The sequence below is a fragment of the Coccinella septempunctata genome, chromosome 3 (genome assembly GCF_907165205.1).
Source record: "Coccinella septempunctata chromosome 3, icCocSept1.1, whole genome shotgun sequence".
Lineage (NCBI taxonomy): Eukaryota > Metazoa > Arthropoda > Insecta > Coleoptera > Coccinellidae > Coccinella > Coccinella septempunctata.
This window is the reverse complement of record NC_058191.1, coordinates 10,735,373-10,754,248: the sequence shown is the minus strand read 5'-3', so window position 1 is coordinate 10,754,248 and position 18,876 is coordinate 10,735,373. Positions and strand designations below refer to the sequence as shown.

Sequence of the window (18,876 nt, the reverse complement as noted above, 5' to 3'; positions counted from 1 at the left end):
TGGTCTAACTCCGATCTTGACTGGTCGGCGTACATTATTACGGATAGTTGCAGAAGAGCCAAGAAATTCACCTACCTTGTTTAGCGTTGTTTTGGAGGCTTCAGTATCCAAACTGCGAAACTATTGTATACCCTATTGTACTATTGTATACAAGACATGTGAGGCCAATTTTGGAGTATACGGGTCCAGTATAGTGGGTCGCTCTGAAACCCGATTCGAAGATCCTTGAGTCTGTTCAGAGATGGACAACGAGAATAGTTATCATTTTCTTCTCATTCTCGACGGGACTACCAGACAAGATTACAGTTATTTAGGGACGACCAACTTCGTGGAGTAAAGTAGAGTCAAGAGGAGAAGAGAGGACTGAAGTGGAGAGATGATGAAGTGAAATAAAGTTGAATAGTCTAAAATGAAAAAAGTAAAGTGGAGTAAAGGAGATTCATCCTGTGAAGCAGGCAGACACAGTTAAATAATAAAAATGAGAGGTGAAATAATTTTATTGAACATAAATCCCTGAACAACAAAACAACTAGAGCTAATACACAACACAAACAGATTAGCATATTTTACAATATGGGATAACAACTTTCCATTGAAATATTCATCATACATGCACTAATTGTAGTGTTAAACAATAGTGTGAGACGTTAAAAAATTCAGTGTTTATTCCCCGTTGGAGAACTATCAGCGAATTTCAAGAATCGCGAGCCAAATTCTAACCGGAGGGGTAGCAGGTAGAGTCTGACAATATCTGTTACCCCATAGGGTTCAAACTTTGGTTGTGAAACCGACGTAAACATGGCTAATAGGAAACGCAGTTGTGCACTAGAACCACCTTGCCTGGAAGCCATGTGACTGCTTAAGCATGTAAAATTAGCACACCATGGCTTAAGTACTTTGGAAAGCTTATTTATCTCTAAAACATTATTTCACCAACTATAAATTCAATACATTACACACAACAACAAGATAAGGTATAAAGAACAACTAGTGTATCTTATATAGATTTAAATTATTTAAAAAATATTTTCAATAACAAGAAACAAGCACGATTGCACAAGTTCTGCGGTAGAATTAACGATAGCTTGTATTTTTTTTTTCATTTCTTTTTTCAGATTTTTTAAACAAATTTCCACACGTTATAAGCCTAATTCTTCAACTCTTATAATGAAGAATTTTAAAAATACTATGTTATATGTTAGTGTTCATTCGAAGCTTTTAAATTTGTGAATGACGTATATTATTAGTTTCTATTCAATCAACTCTCTACTTTTCTAACATAGGTGATCGTAACATGTCATATATTGCAAAATTCCATGAAATAAGTAACACCTAAAATTGGATATTTGTCTTAAAATTTCAGGTTTAAAATGTACTTAATTCCAAATGGTCATTTTCTTACAATAATTACTTTCTGAAACTAATTGACATTTCAATTTTTGAATCAGAAATCTATTCTTATTACATGTGGAGTGTACTGTGTATGCACTTCGTTTCTGCAACATTAAATAAGTATCATCAGATGTCATTTCCAAAATGCCTTAACAATATACTTTAAATATATATGACGCTAACATTCAATGCAAAGTAAATAATTTACTACTACTTGCGAATTCATTTAATTTTAAGTGTATGTTATGAAACGAAATTTTCTACAGGAGAAACTACAATTGCTACTTAAGGGTGGTCATGTCAAGCCGGTGTTCCATTACGAAGTCCCGGCTTTGGCCCTAAGGGCCAATTTAAACGTCTACTACCATTTTCTTGTGGACGTCGGTGTTCCCGACGACGTTGCAAAATTCCTCAAAGGAAATCTTGCCATCTTCGTCTTTGTCGGCGAACAGGATGGTCTTGTCCACGATTTGTTGAAGCTGGGTGTCCTTCAGGTTATTGCCCACCATCATTTTCAGAACCTTGAACATTTTTTCATGAAAATGCACGTCATCGAAAAATATTTAATTATGTATCATTTTGCGAGATGTCTATTATTTTCGAATGTTGTGCTGAAAATGGTCCGGTGCAAGTTTTCACCAACAAACCGTAAGGGACACCTAAGCCTATTTAAGTGACACTTAATTTTGACCTCATAGTTACGAATTAAATTTGTTGGCAGGTGTTAACTGTCCATTCTGACTGATTTGTTCCATTATTGCAAGGACAATAAGGGAAAATAACCCTTTATCAAAATATTGTTCAACATGTAGATTAATACTATTATGGAATGCAGAACTCAATAGGAGACTCTGCTTAACCCTGCAAATACTGGCTTATGGATTTGCCTTCATGCTAAGAAGGCCCGGACCTAGGCCGGCCAATCGTGACAACTTCAAAGTGAGTGACAATTATTTGACTGAATTCAACATTCTACATAGCCAAGGGCGGCCAATGCTTATGTGTCCTTATCAGTGAACATCTTACAAGTCCGAATATAAATTCACAGATATCTTTTAATATTTATATTGGCGAATCCAACTAACGATGAGGGCGCTGCGACTTGTCAACAAACATGGCGGAAGATGAGTAATCATCGTGAAAACTCTATTGTGAAAGCAATGTTATCGTAGATTTTATTCGATTATAGAGATATTTGTAAAGGTAGTGAATAATTATGGGATTATTGATTGTGCTCGGGTTCCTCCAGAACTTTCCTGAACATGTTGGTGTCGTTTGATGAAGATTTTACAAGAACTTATATCCAGAAGATTTCATTCTATCATCACACTCACATGAATTATGTAATTTGTGGAAATAAATGAATGTAAATATTTGAGATAATTTATTTGGATGAAAACATATTATGCAGTTCAAAATGCCAACACAGAAATTATTTTCCAGCAATTACAACCAACTCAACAAGACCGCCTGAAAATTAATTCTACAGTTGTAATTTCATTAACGAAATTTGAAATTCTTGTCGAACGGTTTAATTATTGATCACTTTCAACTGCTTGCAAAATTCCAAGTCAAATCACTACTTTTCATTTGAAATGTTCCCAACATATCATCTCTTGAAGATTGCAAGTCCAGTAATGCATGTACAACTTCAGTTATGTTAGAAATTTAATCTCATATACTTTCTTCTGCTCAGGTTTCTCGGCACTATTGATATCATGGAAATGAAAATTCGCATTGCCTTTCTTAATCGTCCCAACACTAGAAAATTCATCTAGAACAAAGATATCTCCTAACCTAAAATTATAGTGAAAATTGGTAAATAGTTTCTCAACTGAATGACACTGATATAAATACTCGCTAAATTATTTTAATACCTATTTTTCTAGTCAGACATCCAAAAAATTTTGTGAATATAGTTCACTGGTAACCGAATATGTAATGAAAATATCTAACCCAAAGAAGTTAAACTCAAGTTATTACTCACTTTCTAGGTTAGTGATTTGGCCGCTAGGCGGCGTTTAGATTTTTGGATTCGCCAATACTTTAGCTTCATTGCACATGTAAGTGCATTTATAAATTGTGCCTTTTAAATTACCTGTTTATATTTGTGAGTTTGTTTTATATAGAAATGGTTTTAAATTGAATAATTACTCTTCCACTATCTAAAGGGGCGCTTATTAATTTGATATCCGTGTAACCATCTCGAAATTCGTAATTCATATTTGTGACTAACATGATATTTCATTTCTGTCTTGTAAAAAAATTGGTTTTTATTTATAAGTAACGTCTTTGAATCAATTTTTATATTTTCAAAACTTGGTGAATCTCACACATAACATCAACGGTCCCTGTCAAAAATACTATTTGGTCCTATATTCATTGCAACTACAATTACTACAATATAATCTCAATAATCTACGGCAACTCAAGGAATTGTCGTTCTATTAATGCGAGCTACTTATGAATCAGCGCAGGAATTCCCAGAGAGGCTGAAACATCTAATCACAAACTGTAGACCGGTTTCGGGATTATTGTCCCTCATTAGTACAGTGTAGGGATAAACATTTCAACCGGAGGGTGGGTCTTGAGGCGAAACCGGGGCGCCGCTCTGAGGAATATTTCCAATTGTCATCACGACACACTACCTGTCCCACCAAGACTGAACCAAGCCTCACTTTCTCTGTAGAATCCTACACCCATCCATGACTCCCAGACATAACCACTGCCTGCAGTCAACGAAAGTCAACTATTCGTCAAGAGACTGCGGGAGAGCTTAAGAGTTCGCTCGCAAGACCTCATTCGGTCAGGAAATAAATTAACTGGAGCACACAGTACTTCGCCACAAGTGCCACGGGCACTGGTTCATGACAAGCTAGCGTTAATGGAATGACAATGGAGAATTCTCCTCAATTATGGTTATCACTGCATATGCAAGTTTAAACTGAATAATTATGAGTTTCATTCATGATTTCTTCAAATTCACCGCGGAAACTATTCGAAATCATCCTTCAAATATGGGGTTTTAAAATTTAAATCGCTTTGTGCGAAGTTTACGATTTGGCAACAGCGCAGACAAGACAATGAAAAGAACAATGTCCGATCAGCTTGTTTATAAAATAACAGCTGTTGATCTATAGGTGCGTGCTTACTGCAACCACAGCCCTCTTAACACATAGCCGTGATGAGGGGAAGTTTGGCAACACAGGGAAAGGCCTAAAATTTTTAGTTCTCGTATCGTGCTTGCCGGCGTCGTGTTGTTTGTAGGTTATGTGTAGTTTTTGGTTTTTTGTTTTTAGTGCTTGAAAGTGCTGTGAATTGTGTGCTGAAGGAGAAAAAAAGGCTATGAGTGAAGTGAATTGTATGCTGAGTAAAAAATTCTATGAGTGAAGTGAATTGTTTGATAAAAAGATTGAAAAGAAATGAAGTGAACTGTCGTTTGGTAAAGTACCTAACGTTTTTGAACTCGATTTTGCTTGTAGGATCTATTTCGTATCATACCTAATAAATGTTGTAAATCTAGCAGCAAGGCTATAATAAATCTTCAGAAAATGATTATGTTAGTATATTTTCCTTCTCCAAAAATTCCAAAATAAATAAATACATACATACAGTGCAGTTTGCGAAAATCATTTTGATACTAACGTACTAACGATATTGTGAATTGTGAAATTTTATCAAATTTAATATTATAAGCTGATAGCATTTCGAGACAGTCACCACTGAAACATTTATCTATGCCAAAGAAATGTCCACAATTGAAAGAATGTGGAGTTTTTGAAAAAGTCATCAAATGTATCCAAATTTTTCTTGCTACATATCAAAAACAGACTTGGTAGAATTAAAAGTCGTAGTATTGAATTAGAATTTAATATTGGTGATTTTTCACGGACTTGCAGTTGTGAAAGTGATTTGAAAAAGTGTTTTGTATCCACTTCGCTCAACTTTTGTTTACATATTCAATTGAATAATCATGTGAAAAATATAAACTATCAAATCCTTTCCAACTCTCTAGAAAAAAGAAAGCAACAGTTCTCGATCGGGATAATTTATTGAGATTACCTAAAAAATAGAGAATTGGATAAAATGGGAATACGATAGTTCTTCAAGATTCACCTCTGTCGATTGTGATTATTTATGTAGGAATTTGAATTTCATATTTATATTTTGAGTCAAATATTGGTATGGACAATTCTATTTCAGTTTTGTTTTTTTTTGTGAGAAAATTTATTCAACGTACAGTTCTTCTCAGTTTTTGCTCAAACCTCCTTAACTGTTAACTCATTTATAATATTTGGACTCATGAGTTCATTTACACAATTTTGTGGGAAGACATGACACCACACCTTTTTGTTGGTTCTTGATGAACGATAAATAGGGTTTAAAATATGGAATATTGCCACAATAATTGTATTTTTCATTCATTCTTGGTGCTATTATAAAGATCAAATTATTTTCATTAACTGGTTCTCGAATCATAATATGATCAGTCAATCCAATTCTTTGACCAAGTATGGCTTAGGATAGTGTCTTATAGATATTTTATTAAATTTGAGACATCCCATGTCGATTTTTAGAGTACTAATTGAAATGTATTCGAAAATCGCGCTCCTATAGCGCACTAACTGCGGCCTTCCGCACCAAGCTATTTGCGGTGTTGCGACATAGTGTTCATGGCTCTGTGTTTAAGAGGGCTGTGCTGCAACCGGCCATAAAAATCCCATAAAATTTTACGACCTTCCTCGTTCGTCGCAGACTTCATAGAGAGCCATCTTTGTCTATCTCATCAAGATAATGCATTTGTTGTCCCTTATTATCAAGACATATTTCAGTCGATGTTGCCAGGTTGTGCAATTCTCACAAAACGCTTTAAACTAAAATACCAATTTTTATTTTTCATTTTTAAGTGCTTAAAATATTCCCTATTCTTTGAAGTGTCGTCTCCATTATTGAGAATTCCGTGGTGCTCGTGGCACTAGTCGGCGGAGTACTGTGTGTTCCAGTTCAACTACAACCACTAGCGCCAAAATTCGCCTTTAGCTATACTTCACTAATAGTGAGAGGTCACTTAAATACTACACGTACTTGACGTACCTACGTACGGTAAGCAGATAGAATTTTCTGAGAAAGATATCAGATATAGGAATTGGTGGTGGATATGGTGATGATAGTCCATTTGTGGGAAGTCTCGAACAAAATATAATAATTTCAATTTTATCTAGAATGAGTGATTGATTCGGTAATTGGTGTAATGGGTGAAATACAAATTAAATTCACTTTTCAACATATAATTAACCAAATGGGAAACTTTCGAGTATGTTACACTCGCTGACCTATACGGATTTTCAGTATAGGCCCAAGGTATCTATCCTTTACCCACTAGTAAATCTCAAATTTCCTTCTATGGTTTCCCTCCTATTATGTTAGTTTTTTTGATGGAATTTTCAGTTCGTATTTTGGGAAAAATCCTGTGTTCTTTCAGCTCTCTCGTTCAGATCGACTCGATTTGGGGGTTGAAAAATAAAACAAATCGTATCAATCGAAAGTGTGAGTTCATAATGAAGAAAGTGTTTTTTATTTTCATCCGGAATGGAAGCAGTTAGAAGATAAGACATATTCAAACCACACTCAAAGAGTGTAAGTGTAATATGTAGTATGTTCGATGAATTTCATTGCTGCACTTACACTCTGTTCGTCGTAAAAACGTGTAGCACTGTAAAATTATTCGCCGCCATCCAACTACATTGACTTTTAAGGGAGTGTTGTGCAGAATGAAATGAAGTTATCGACAAATTACAAAAATATAGTAAACAGAGGAACCACATTGTCTCAAAATAAAATGATGAAGTTTGTTCATTGATAAATTTGTCATTTCAAGTACTATTTAATTAATTTTTTTTAATTGTTGGTAAGTTCATATAAAATCTATCACAAGTTTTGAATTTCAAAAAAAATTAGGAGAACGTCATTTCATACTGAGTAAAAAGTAATGTAACTTTTTGTTTATCTAACTTTGAAAGCACCTTGTGATTTCTTTATTATTAATTGAATAAATCAAATCGGAGTTGAAATAACAAATTTATCAATGAACAAACTTTATCAATTTATCGAGTGGATCGATAATATGCCAGTGAGTGTATTACGTAACAAGTTCCGAAAGTGATATTTTACGAGACGAGTAAGAATCCTGCGAGTCCCGTAAAAGAACTTTTGAAACTTATTACATATCTACAATATTTTTTCTACGGCTTTGCATCTACAGATGGAAATTTTTTATACCGATTCTGATAAGTTCGTTCTGTTGAACAATCAACATTACAAACGTCACCCATCTTTGCGAACCTCAGCATCTTTACTGCCTTTATGAAAATAAAAAAGTAAAATGTGCCGAAAATGCTTATTTTTGCACTTCATGAAAACTGAGAGTCTGTTTTTATAACAACTTTAAGGTATCGACTAATACATTTCAAAAGAAACAAATTATAATATTCACAAAAAAGTAACGAGTCAAGCAAAACGCTGCATACTGGTGCAAACAGAAATTACTTTCCTGTCAACCCAATAGATTGGTAATTTTCTTAGGTCTTAGTTCTTAGTAACGCTGTATGAACCTACCCTAAGTTCATTTTATGGACCTAATCTTCCTTCCATGGGTTATTTTTAAACACTCCGGTTGTGACCTTCTATTCTCAACTGCACGGATCCCAGTGCAGTGTAGTGCAGTGCACATTTATACCCTGAATTTAGATGCATATATTTCGTGTTCAATTGGAATAACCACCGAATACATTAACACAAACGTGAAATGTAAATGTAAACATACACAGATTTAGATAATAATGAACCAGTGTAAACTTTGAGAAGATGTTTTAATCGTTTATTTTTCGAACTCGATGGCAAAAGTTCATTATCAGGAATAATAAAACAAAAACAAGGTAAAAAATTTCATTTAGGGAGGCACTATTAAATTATTTCCAGAAGTTGCATTCATCGGTTTATAGATAAATAAGTCATTGTGAACACATACTTAGGTTGCATTTCTATTGCCCTATGATAATTACTTGCGGAACATTTTGTGGGATAAGGACAAAAACAAATCACTTTTGTGGAAATAGATAAGTGACGTTTTCTGATTAAAATGCAGATCTAAAAAAAGCATGGGAGGGTTATGACGTACTTAAAATCCACTTCCTGTGTAACCGAAAGTGTCAAAACAATTTGGAAAGTAACTAGTAACTTCTAAGTTTCAAATTCGAAACTTGAAGCGCCATATTTAACGTAAAAATACATGAAAAGCAAATTATTGATGATTAAATTTCAATTAGATTGTAGAAAAAATCAACTGAGTATAGTGGAATCAAGTTAGAATGTCTTAGTTCTCATGCAGCAAAAGTTTATGGGTCTATAATGCACAGTTTTGTAAAAATCATGAGTCTGATAATGGATTTTTATCAAGAAATAGACGGAAATTTTTGGATTTTAATAGCCAATAAGAAATAAATTTCAATACCAACCTGGAACAGTTCACCGTTGGAGATGAAGCCGTCGTTGTCCATGTCGTAGATGCGGAAGGCGAACCTTAGCTTGGACAGCTTGTCCCCCTTCACGCTGAACTGGGAGACCCCCTGAATGAACTCTGCAACAAGACACAGCACAATCAGAACCAACCCCGCAGGCAGGGCGTTAAAACGTCAGGACGGCGTGGCCGATTTTCGGCTGTTTATAATTTTCGGCATAAATATTTTCCTTACATTCACTCATGGTGTCGATTGAACCTGCGAAACCACAACAAACACCGCTACAATAGAGTTTCCAGGTTATTTTCGGACCAGTAAGTCGGTTTGTCTAGGCGGCTATTTTTGAATTCGCCTTCTTGCCACGGCGCGGAACCCAACGAGCTAATTTAGCATATAGCTGGCGGAACGGACAACGTTTACGAACAAGCGTCTGTCTGCGTTTATCGAAGTTTTCATTACTTATGGACGGTGAGTATTTGACTTGACATAGGTAGGTATATTTTAACGGTAGATTCCTGAGATCAAAAGAAACACTTTTCTTATTTTAAAATTTTTTTCTGATTCGGCCTTGCTAAAAATACAGGTATAGCCATTTCAAGTTTTCATAATGGGCTGAGTCATCTCTGGAAAAATTCCCTGCAGAATAATAACAACAAATTTTGAAGGGAAAAAGTGCTTCTTTTGACTTGAAGAATCTTCTGTTGAAATATATGTACGAGTCGAAGACTCACCCTATATACAAACTATGACCAAAAAATACCGGGAAATTATAATTCAAATGAATCGCTGTAACAGCCGATTAATTTTTTAGTTGGAAAGCCGACGATGCTAAATCGGGAAAAAGAAGTTCTATAATGTATGCACTTGCAGCAGTGGGGAAAGCGTCTGCAGGTTTTCAAAGATGTAAAAAAAATCGTCTGGTGTACATACTCGAGCGTGTCAGATTGAGATACTGTATATGCCTAAGTGTTCTGATAATGAATTCCTGTTAATCAGACAGTTTCCCTGGTGGGACTGGCCGTACGTAAGAGGTGAAAATGGTGAAATAAAATTTTTTTCGAGCGTGTCAGATTCTTAGAGGATATGTTAATTGGACCCAAAGGAAGTTTCTTTTCAAGGGACTGACAGTTTGGACGTAACTTCGAAAATGCGAACAAAATCTTGTACATACTCGAGCGTGTTAGTTTTTCATACAGATGGTTAATGACCCATTAATCTGACACTAATCAGGGGGAGGTTTCTTAATCTGCATAACTATTTCCGTTCATCAGATACAGGGCGATGTTCGAAATTAATACTTTTCGCACCTCTCCTTTATATCCGATGTTATTAAAAATAATGCTGAGCTAAAAGCTGCGTCTAATATAGCATTCTGTGTAAAATCCAGTGGCGTACTCAATTATTTTTTTTTTTGGGGTATGGTTTTGAAGATATGACACAAATCTATATTTTTTCAATGGAACATTCGGTATTTTATTACTTCGTTGAATTCGTTATTTTTTTCCCTTTAAAATGATGTATAATATCATATAGGTGGGATGTTCAGAAATGCTTAAAAACACTTAAACATCACATAATGATAATTTTTCCTTAGTGGTCCATGCATTTCCCATGTAAAAGAAAAATCAATTGGATAATTTTCATTTGTGATTTCTATTTATAGGACAGTAAGCAAACGAAGATAATACACGAAAAACAAAACGTAGGTACCTACCTAATACCAGCACATAAATAATACAAAAATTCATAATACAAAGAAATACCAATAAAATATTAATCATTGATACCAATATTCAAAATTGCATAATATCTTACTAATTAAACTGTTCAAATTGCTGTCCATTTGCCCTAATACATAATTAACAAACCTTATCAATACGACTGAGTGCATTTGATGTTATAAAAATGATGTTATAAAAGAGCGGTTTTGTAATTTCTCTGTTGATGCATGAATAACAATTCATAGCGATGACAGCTAGATCATCTTTGTTTTTTCTCTCCAATGCCTACTTGATAAAACAATGCTCCCAAATGCATAGTAGTCATAATAACAACAAGGATGTTTGAATCATCCATGAATTCCTACTTTTAATGATCAAAAGTATTAGTCCTCTCATTGAAATTTGGAAAATTTATAGCTCATTAACAAAAAATCATCATTATGTGATGATTTAGTGTTTTTTAGCATTTCTGAACATCCTACCTAGTACCTATGTAGTGTTACACATCATTTTGAAGGAAAATAAAATAAAATTCAACAAGGTAATAAAATACCGGGTGTTCCATTGAAAAAAATATAGGTTTGTGTCGTATCTTCAAAACCATACCCCGAAAAAAATAATTGAGTAGGCCACTGGATTCTACGCAGAATTCTGTATCAGACGTAGTTTTTAGCTCAGCATTATTTTTAATAACTTCGTAGGTAAAGGAGGAGTCCGAAAAGTATCAATTTCGAACATCGCCCTGTATCTCATAAACGGAAACAGTTATGCATAATCTGATTAAGCCAACTTGAGTTTCACAAAAAAGTAGGGCAGGAACGTGAAAACCGCAAGGCCTTATCATAACAAGCGAGAAACCTGGCTGTCTCGCCCAAAATGAGATGCACTGTACAGGGTGGGCAAATTTCGATGTTTTAGCACTACAGCTTTTGAACCAGAGGAGATACACACAATCTGATACCCCATTCTCGTACTCTTTTTCTGAGAAACTAACAAGAGTAGTAGTCATTTTTGGCCACCTTCTTTTGTTTTCGGGTTATAAGCGAAAATTTGAAAAATGGCAATTTCGAAATAAATTTATATCTCCGCTAATACTGATGATAGAGCTCTGAAATTAAAACATTATACAGGCACTTTTTTAAGTAGAATCCAGTGGCGTGCTTGCCTTTTCAGCAGGATTTTTAATTACGAAGTTATGACCCAAAGATAATAACTCACTGCCTGGACTACAACTATCTCGGAGTAATTTTCGACTCGACTGGAACGGACAACAAGGAAATAGAGAGAAGAATAACAACAGCGAAAAAAGCAATATCCTGTCTCAATGGCATACTATGGAATAAAAATATCTCCAAAAGAAGAAAATTCAATATATATGAGACGTTAGTGAAGTCCAGTTTATTGTATGGGTCTGAGAATTGGAGATTAACCGATAAATACAAAAGAAGATTGGAAGCGGTTGAAATGGACGCTATACGGAGGTCACTGATGATTTCAAGGCGAGATAGGATAAGGAATGACACTATAAAAAACATGATGGGTGTTGAAGGGACCATATTGGATGACATCGAAAAAACGCAGCTAACCTGGTATGGCCATATACAACGTATGCCAGAAACAAGACTCCCAAAGCAGGTTATGAACTGGCAGCCAGCAGAACGTAGGAAAAGAGGAAGGCCCAAAACTAATTGGAAACAGGGTGTGGTTAAGGCCATGAGTGCTAGAGATCTACAAGATTTGGACTGGGAGAATAGAGAAAGGTGGAGGCAAGGCGTCGGACAACGTCGAAAGACGTTTTAAACCGGCATATATATATATATATATATATATATATACACATACACAAATCGGTAACTCCAACTCTTATTATGAATCTATATCAGATCCAGTTCGTCCTTGATAGTTTTAACAGTTTCAATCAGCATATTAAGTTCACAATAGAGGAGGAAACAAACAATTCTGTTCCCTTTCTTGACACAAGAGTGATAAGAACAAGTGATAATAAATTAAAGATTGATTGGTTCAGAAAGAGCAGTAGCTCTGGTAGATATATCAACTTCTTATCAAGTCATCCTCTGAAACAAAAGATTAATCTGATTATTGGTATGAAAGAGAGAATCAGTAGAATTTCTCATCCAACTCTCCTAATGAAGAATTTGAAAATCTTTTATGATTTAATTGTAAAGAACGGATATCCTAGAGCAATGTGCAGCAAATTAATTTTTAATACATCTGCACGATTGCAATCGGGTGATATGTCACAAAGTTTGGGTGATGCAAGAGGTGGTGGAAACGGATCTCAACTCGAAGTCTCAACACCAATTACTTATGCATCTTTACCAGCTATACCTGATGTTACTCATAAGTTGATCAATCTGTTAAAGGAACCTAGTTTAAAAATAGCAGTAAAGAATCAATTTAGTATAGCCGGTCTTTATTCTACTGTTAAGGATAGGATTGATAAAATGAAGATGAGGGGAGTTGTGTATCATGTTCCATGCTTGTCATGTAATTTAGGCTACATAGGCCAAACCTCCCAACAAGTTAAGAAGAGACTTACTCAACACAAAAGCGACATAAAAAATCCCAAAAAAATTTGTGCTCTTGCTGAGCACTGTAGAAAAACCAAACATGTAATGGATTATAACTCGACTAAGATATTGGAGTTCGAAAGGAATTTAAACAAGCGATCGTTCTTAGAAATGTTTCATATTAAAGGAACCAAAAATGTGATGAATTCTAGAAAGGACATTGAAAATATCAGTAATATATATTCCTTTTTATTTACATACAGACATAATAATGTTGTCCGAGATGTGTCAGTTGATTCTGGTTGATATACAAAGAAAAAGAATTATTCATGTATTGTATCATGTGTTCTGTGATGTAACCTCAATTGTATTGTTTCCACCAACGTTGCATATGTGCAATTTTCGTACTTCTTTCTGAAATTTAAGAAATTTGATTTTAGAATATACTGACTTTTGGTGCCTAACAATTCTATTCATATGGCTTTTCACCTGTTGTGATATATGTTGCCTTCTGCTGACTACTTGTTGACTTGTTTTGATGCTAGAAATAATTTTAACCTCGACTATTCAGTAAGTCTCATGTTGATGTGTTATACATTTTATTATAACATATTATTATTACCTTGTAGAGTCCTGAAGAAGGCTCAGACATGAGCCGAAACGTCGACGATGAATAAATGAGTTTCACATAATTGCAGTCCTTTCTCATCCAATAACCCGTTATTGATATAGATTTATATATATATATATATATATGACCCAAAGTTATGTTTTTTTTGAATGGGAACAGAATCTGTGCAATTTTTTGAAAGCTGAATTTTTACTGATTTCAAAAATATATAACATCATATGGTTTGTAATAATAGAAATAATAGAAAATGGTCAAAAACCTTTTTTCTTAATATTTCTATGGTTTCAACTTTTGACGAGCACAGAAAAATAGAGCTTCCTATAACAAGAGCAGTCTCCTTCCAGCAATGCCATTCTTTCTATTCTTTCTTTCTATACTTTTCACCAATTTTCACAAAATTTGAATCTTGGAGAAATTGAGCAAGAAGCATAGAAATGAAAGGACTAATAGAAGGAGACTGTGGTAATCATAAGATGCTACATTTTTCTATTCCCATCAAAAGTTGAAACCTTAGAAATATTGAGAATTGACCATTTGTATTGTTTATTTTGATACAAATCATATAATGTTATATATTTTTGAAATCAGTAAGAATTAAGCTTTCAGAAAATTGCACAGAAATCTGGTGTTCCCATTTTAAAAAAACATAACTTTGGGTCATAGCTTCGTAATTAAAAATCCTGCTAAAAAAGCGAGCACGCCACTGGGTTCTACTTAAAAAAGTGCCTGTATAATGTTTCAATTTCAGAGCTCTATCATCAGTATTAGCGGAGATATAAATTTATTTCGAAATCGCTATTTTTCCAATTTTCGCTTATAACTCGAAAACAAAAGAAGGTGGACAAAAATGACTACTACTCTTGTTTCTCAGAAAAAGAGAATGGGATATTAGATTTTGTCTATCTCCACTGGTTTAAAAGCTTTAGTGCTAAAACATCGAAATTTGCCCACCCTGTACATTCAACGCCATATATCTCAAAACCGTTCCAACGTAGAAAAAATTGCTTTGGACAAAATTTTTAAAAAATGTTATGCTCAACAACTTTTATAATGAATACGAAAACAATTTGAAGCCCAGGAGAGAAGATAATTAAAAAAAAAACCGATTCTGGTGACCTTTCTGGCCAATTTTAATTGTTTCGCAGATTATATTTTTTCCGTTATTCTTGAATCAGTAGTTTCAAAAAAAGAAAAGAAAAGTTGAACGTTTGTGGGCCGGTTGGTGGTTGATATTCCTTCACCCTCGTCTGTGGACCGCTTTAGTGATTAAAAGGTCAATTAATAAAAAACTTATCCACATTTGAATAATTAGAATATTTTTTAACTCGATTTTCTCGGAACTTTTGCACTTGTCTCACTGTTGCTCTGAGGCCACGAAAAATCATTTCGCCAAAAAATATGTAAACGGTTTTTTACATCAGAAATTAATGCCTTAAATAATGGTAACATTTTTGTATTTTCACTTCTTGTCCCGATAAAAGCAGGATTAAGTATGTTTACTTATAAGAAAAAGTTTATTATTTCCATTTTTATGTTGTTTTTCTTCTCAATTTTATGGTGTTAGTCATTCCGATGTTGGTTCGCATCATTTTGAAGTTTGAGCAATATCACTTCGAATCTGAACAGTCTAAATTTAGAACTGAAAAAGTATAGAAATATAAATGCGAGTTATAACTAATTTCCGCTACCGTCACTTCACTGAGGAAATAAACCGAAACTAATTAAATGAGCGCCGAACTAAACGCGAAAGGCTCACTGCTAAACGAGGCGCCTGTTTACCGGTATTTTGTTGGAAAACATTCATATTTCCTGTAATAAATTCCCACCATTTCGATCCTACGATTATATTCGCAATTTAATTCGAACTATGCTGTCTAAGAATGCGTAATGGGTTTTAATTGAAATGCCTGTCCGTACACATCTTTCTCCATAAGAATAATTTACGACCCCATCATAAAAGTTTACAAAATAATCAAAATGAGTCACGAACGGAGTGTCCCTAGAAAACAAAAAAGATGCAACGTTCACAAATTATTTAATTGTTTCCAAAAAAATTCATTCATTCATTAATTGCAACAAATTATTGTAACTTGAATTGTATGTGAGCTTGTCATGCGGTAAAAATTTTTAAACATTGTCAGGGTGCAGGAAAAATTCATATGGACCTTTATCCGGAAAGGCTAAGTTTACGAAAATCTCTCGAAGAAAATGATTTTCAATTTTTCCGACACAGATGGGAAAAGTAAGTGAAACTTTTGTAGACTTCCCAGATTTTTGGGTCTCTATGGTATCAAGTACAACTTAATTGTGAGAAAAGAAAAGTAACCTAAACAATCAATCTAAAATTTCATTTATTTATCTATTAAATTATTGATATCTCACAAAACACATCAGGGTAATTACATAGTGAGACAAAGTAGGATAAAATAACAGCAAACAAAAAAGATAATTTATTCAATTCAAATCAGAACAGATTACATATTTTGAAATTAGAAATAAAAAATCTGAAGAATATACAATGTGATTCTGAGATAGATAGTCACAATTTGAGAGTATGTAGAACAATTAAAAATAGGATGAAATCCTGGATAAAATTTTTCTCTAAAGTAAATCCCAAAAAGGATACAAGCTCCCTAACGAAGGGTCTCAAAATACAACATTTATATAAACATCTTTGATCTTCTTATACTGGCGCTCTATGCTAACAGCATTTTATCATGATGAAAAAATTTTGAATTATGAAATTTTTCAGCTTTTATTTTACTTAATATCTATGCGATTTAATAAATTTACTGTGAATTTAAAATTGACTTTAATAGAAAATAATGCATCTTATCCAACTTCGAACCGGAGTACCTTTTTTATGTACAAAAAGTAAGGGATATTTTGTATCTGCTCTTATACATCCCTTGAATGAATTCTTTGGCACACACAAAAAAGTCGGCCTTGTATAGGGCCCTGACTCTTATCCAATTCTGTGCCCCAAAAATTGAGGATAATATGAATTTAGAGGTGATTTCCATCTTATTTAGTACCCAATAACTAGAGAATGTTTTTTTTTTAATATCACTTAGGATGATAGGACAAAACTATTTTTTTAAAGGGCCCTATCTTCTTTGGGGGACACTTTAGAGATAAATTTCATTAAGATTTTTGTCATTATGTGCTCTCTATGCCTTCAAATTTTGATCACCTATTGCAGAATCATCTTGTAAATTTTTACTCTCTTCCTTTATCAGTTTTTGAGAGACCTAGTATACCAGGTGTTTACGAAACATAATAATAACAGCAACCTGCAAATGCAATCATTTTAAGTTGTGAGGTATGGAAGAAGTTTTCCAGCCATGTTTCTTTAGTTTTGCAATGGTGAATAAACTTTTAATTACTGAACGTTTACCACTATACAAATTTTTTATCTCCCTTCTAAAGGAAAACAAACAAAACTGTCCAATCAACTACCAGAAAATATTTTTTGTGTAAAATTGGAATAGAAAGTTTCATATCTATTGTTTTTTGGTGAATCTCAATAAGTCATCTATTGCCTTAATTTCAGACAGAACGAAAACCAAGGACGTAAAAACACGTGAATTTTTCTTTCCTGTTTCTACTGCTCTTTCTGATATATCTAGGGAAGTAATGACAAAATCCCCCAAATCTTCAGCATACATCATCTATGTCTATATCAGCATGGAACAAATTGGTACACTTTTTACTTGAGTAGATTAGGTTCTGAGTATTGCATTTGTAGTAAAGACTGATTCTTTGTTCAAATTTGTAGTTGCTTCTTGCAATAGTGAATGTGTTATATTTTGAGCCGTTACACCCCAAAAATGGGGTGATTACTTATTGACAATTATTATATATACATAAATAAAAGGAATGAGCTCATTTTTACCTTTGAAATCAACCTCTCCATTGCCATCAGCGTCAAAAATATCAATAACCCGTTGTACCAAAGGGTTTTGTTGTAGCTCGGGGAGAGACATGAACTCATCGATGCTCAGGGCACCCGAATTATCCAAGTCCAACTTTCGGAATCTTTTCCCAAGGCGCCTTATCTCATCAGCATCGACTGAAATGAAAATTTATCTTGAGGTTGACGCAAAAAAATTATTATTATTTATTACTTACAATTTGAGCAAAGCTCCATGGGTAGAGAATTTTCATTACCCTGAAAAATAAGGCAATTACTAAAGGAACTGATAGTTTAATACAACTTTGGAAGTTAAAGGATTGAAAATTGTTGAAATCTAAATTTGAAAATCCAATGGGCTTGACCCATGAAAGTAGGCTATGTACAAGTCGTAATACACTAAAGTATCGACCGTTTTTTGTGGATACCTTGAAATAACAAAGTAAATAATTCATTACACGAGTATTCTTACCATGGTTTTCTGTTCTACTCGTGAATATTCAAAAACAAATGTACGAAGCTAGTTGACAAGAAATTTGGGGTCGTTGATAAAAAAAATTGATAAAAATGTATTGGTTTCTTCGCCAATTCTGACATATAAGTTTACGCCATCTATAAAAGATCGACGTAAAATAAAGGCTTAGGACATTCTAGAAAACTGTTTTTACACTCCTTAGGATGAAGCAGGAAAGAAGCGCGAAAGAAATTAAAAAAGGGACTACGACATGGAAAACTTATGTAGGAATTCAACATAACTTTAATTCAATCCCAACAGTAAAAACGTGAAGGAATAAGCTTTATTTCTGGAATTTGTTGATTAAATTAAAAAAAAAACTTGCGTTTCTGAAGACAATCTTCTATTTATTTTTTTTTCCGAAATTGATTAGTTATCAGAGATATAGAATATCTATATCTCTGTTAGTTATCTACTTTTGTTCGAATTAATATTTTCTTCAGTGTCAAATCAAAAAGCGCAAACTCCGCTATATCTCTGGTTCATTTGAATGAAATTTCAAAATGATGAGTTTTTAAGTAATTTGGATTTAAATGAATAATCTAATATTTTCTAGAAGGTGAGCATATAGACAGTGAGATGTGAATACTCGATTCAATATTTCGGATTGTATTCATTCAGAAAAATGGTACCATGAAATTGAACAAAAATGTTTCA

At 33.8% G+C, this 18,876-nt stretch overlaps 1 protein-coding gene across 1 annotated transcript; it reads right to left on the bottom strand.

Moving 5' to 3' along the window:
- Nucleotides 1-479: 479 nt before the first annotated feature.
- LOC123309557 (calcineurin subunit B type 2) lies at nucleotides 480-18,316 on the bottom strand. The gene is made up of 5 exons (XM_044892728.1): nucleotides 18,178-18,316; nucleotides 17,924-17,963; nucleotides 17,688-17,864; nucleotides 8,907-9,028; nucleotides 480-1,913 (listed from the first exon to the last, which is right to left on the bottom strand). Exons 1-5 carry the CDS (start codon nucleotides 18,178-18,180, stop codon nucleotides 1,743-1,745), a joined length of 513 nt encoding a protein of 170 aa, XP_044748663.1. The 5' UTR covers nucleotides 18,181-18,316; the 3' UTR covers nucleotides 480-1,742.
- Nucleotides 18,317-18,876: the final 560 nt, after the last annotated feature.

What these genes read in the sequence shown, in the direction of transcription:
- LOC123309557 (XM_044892728.1), bottom strand. An exon ending in CATGGAGCTTTGCTCAAATT is followed by an intron (nt 17,865 to 17,923) that starts GTAAGTAATAAA and finishes TTTTCATTTCAG; the next exon opens with TCGATGCTGATGAGATAAGG. An exon ending in CCAACGGTGAACTGTTCCAG is followed by an intron (nt 1,914 to 8,906) that starts GTTGGTATTGAA and finishes AAAATGTTCAAG; the next exon opens with GTTCTGAAAATGATGGTGGG.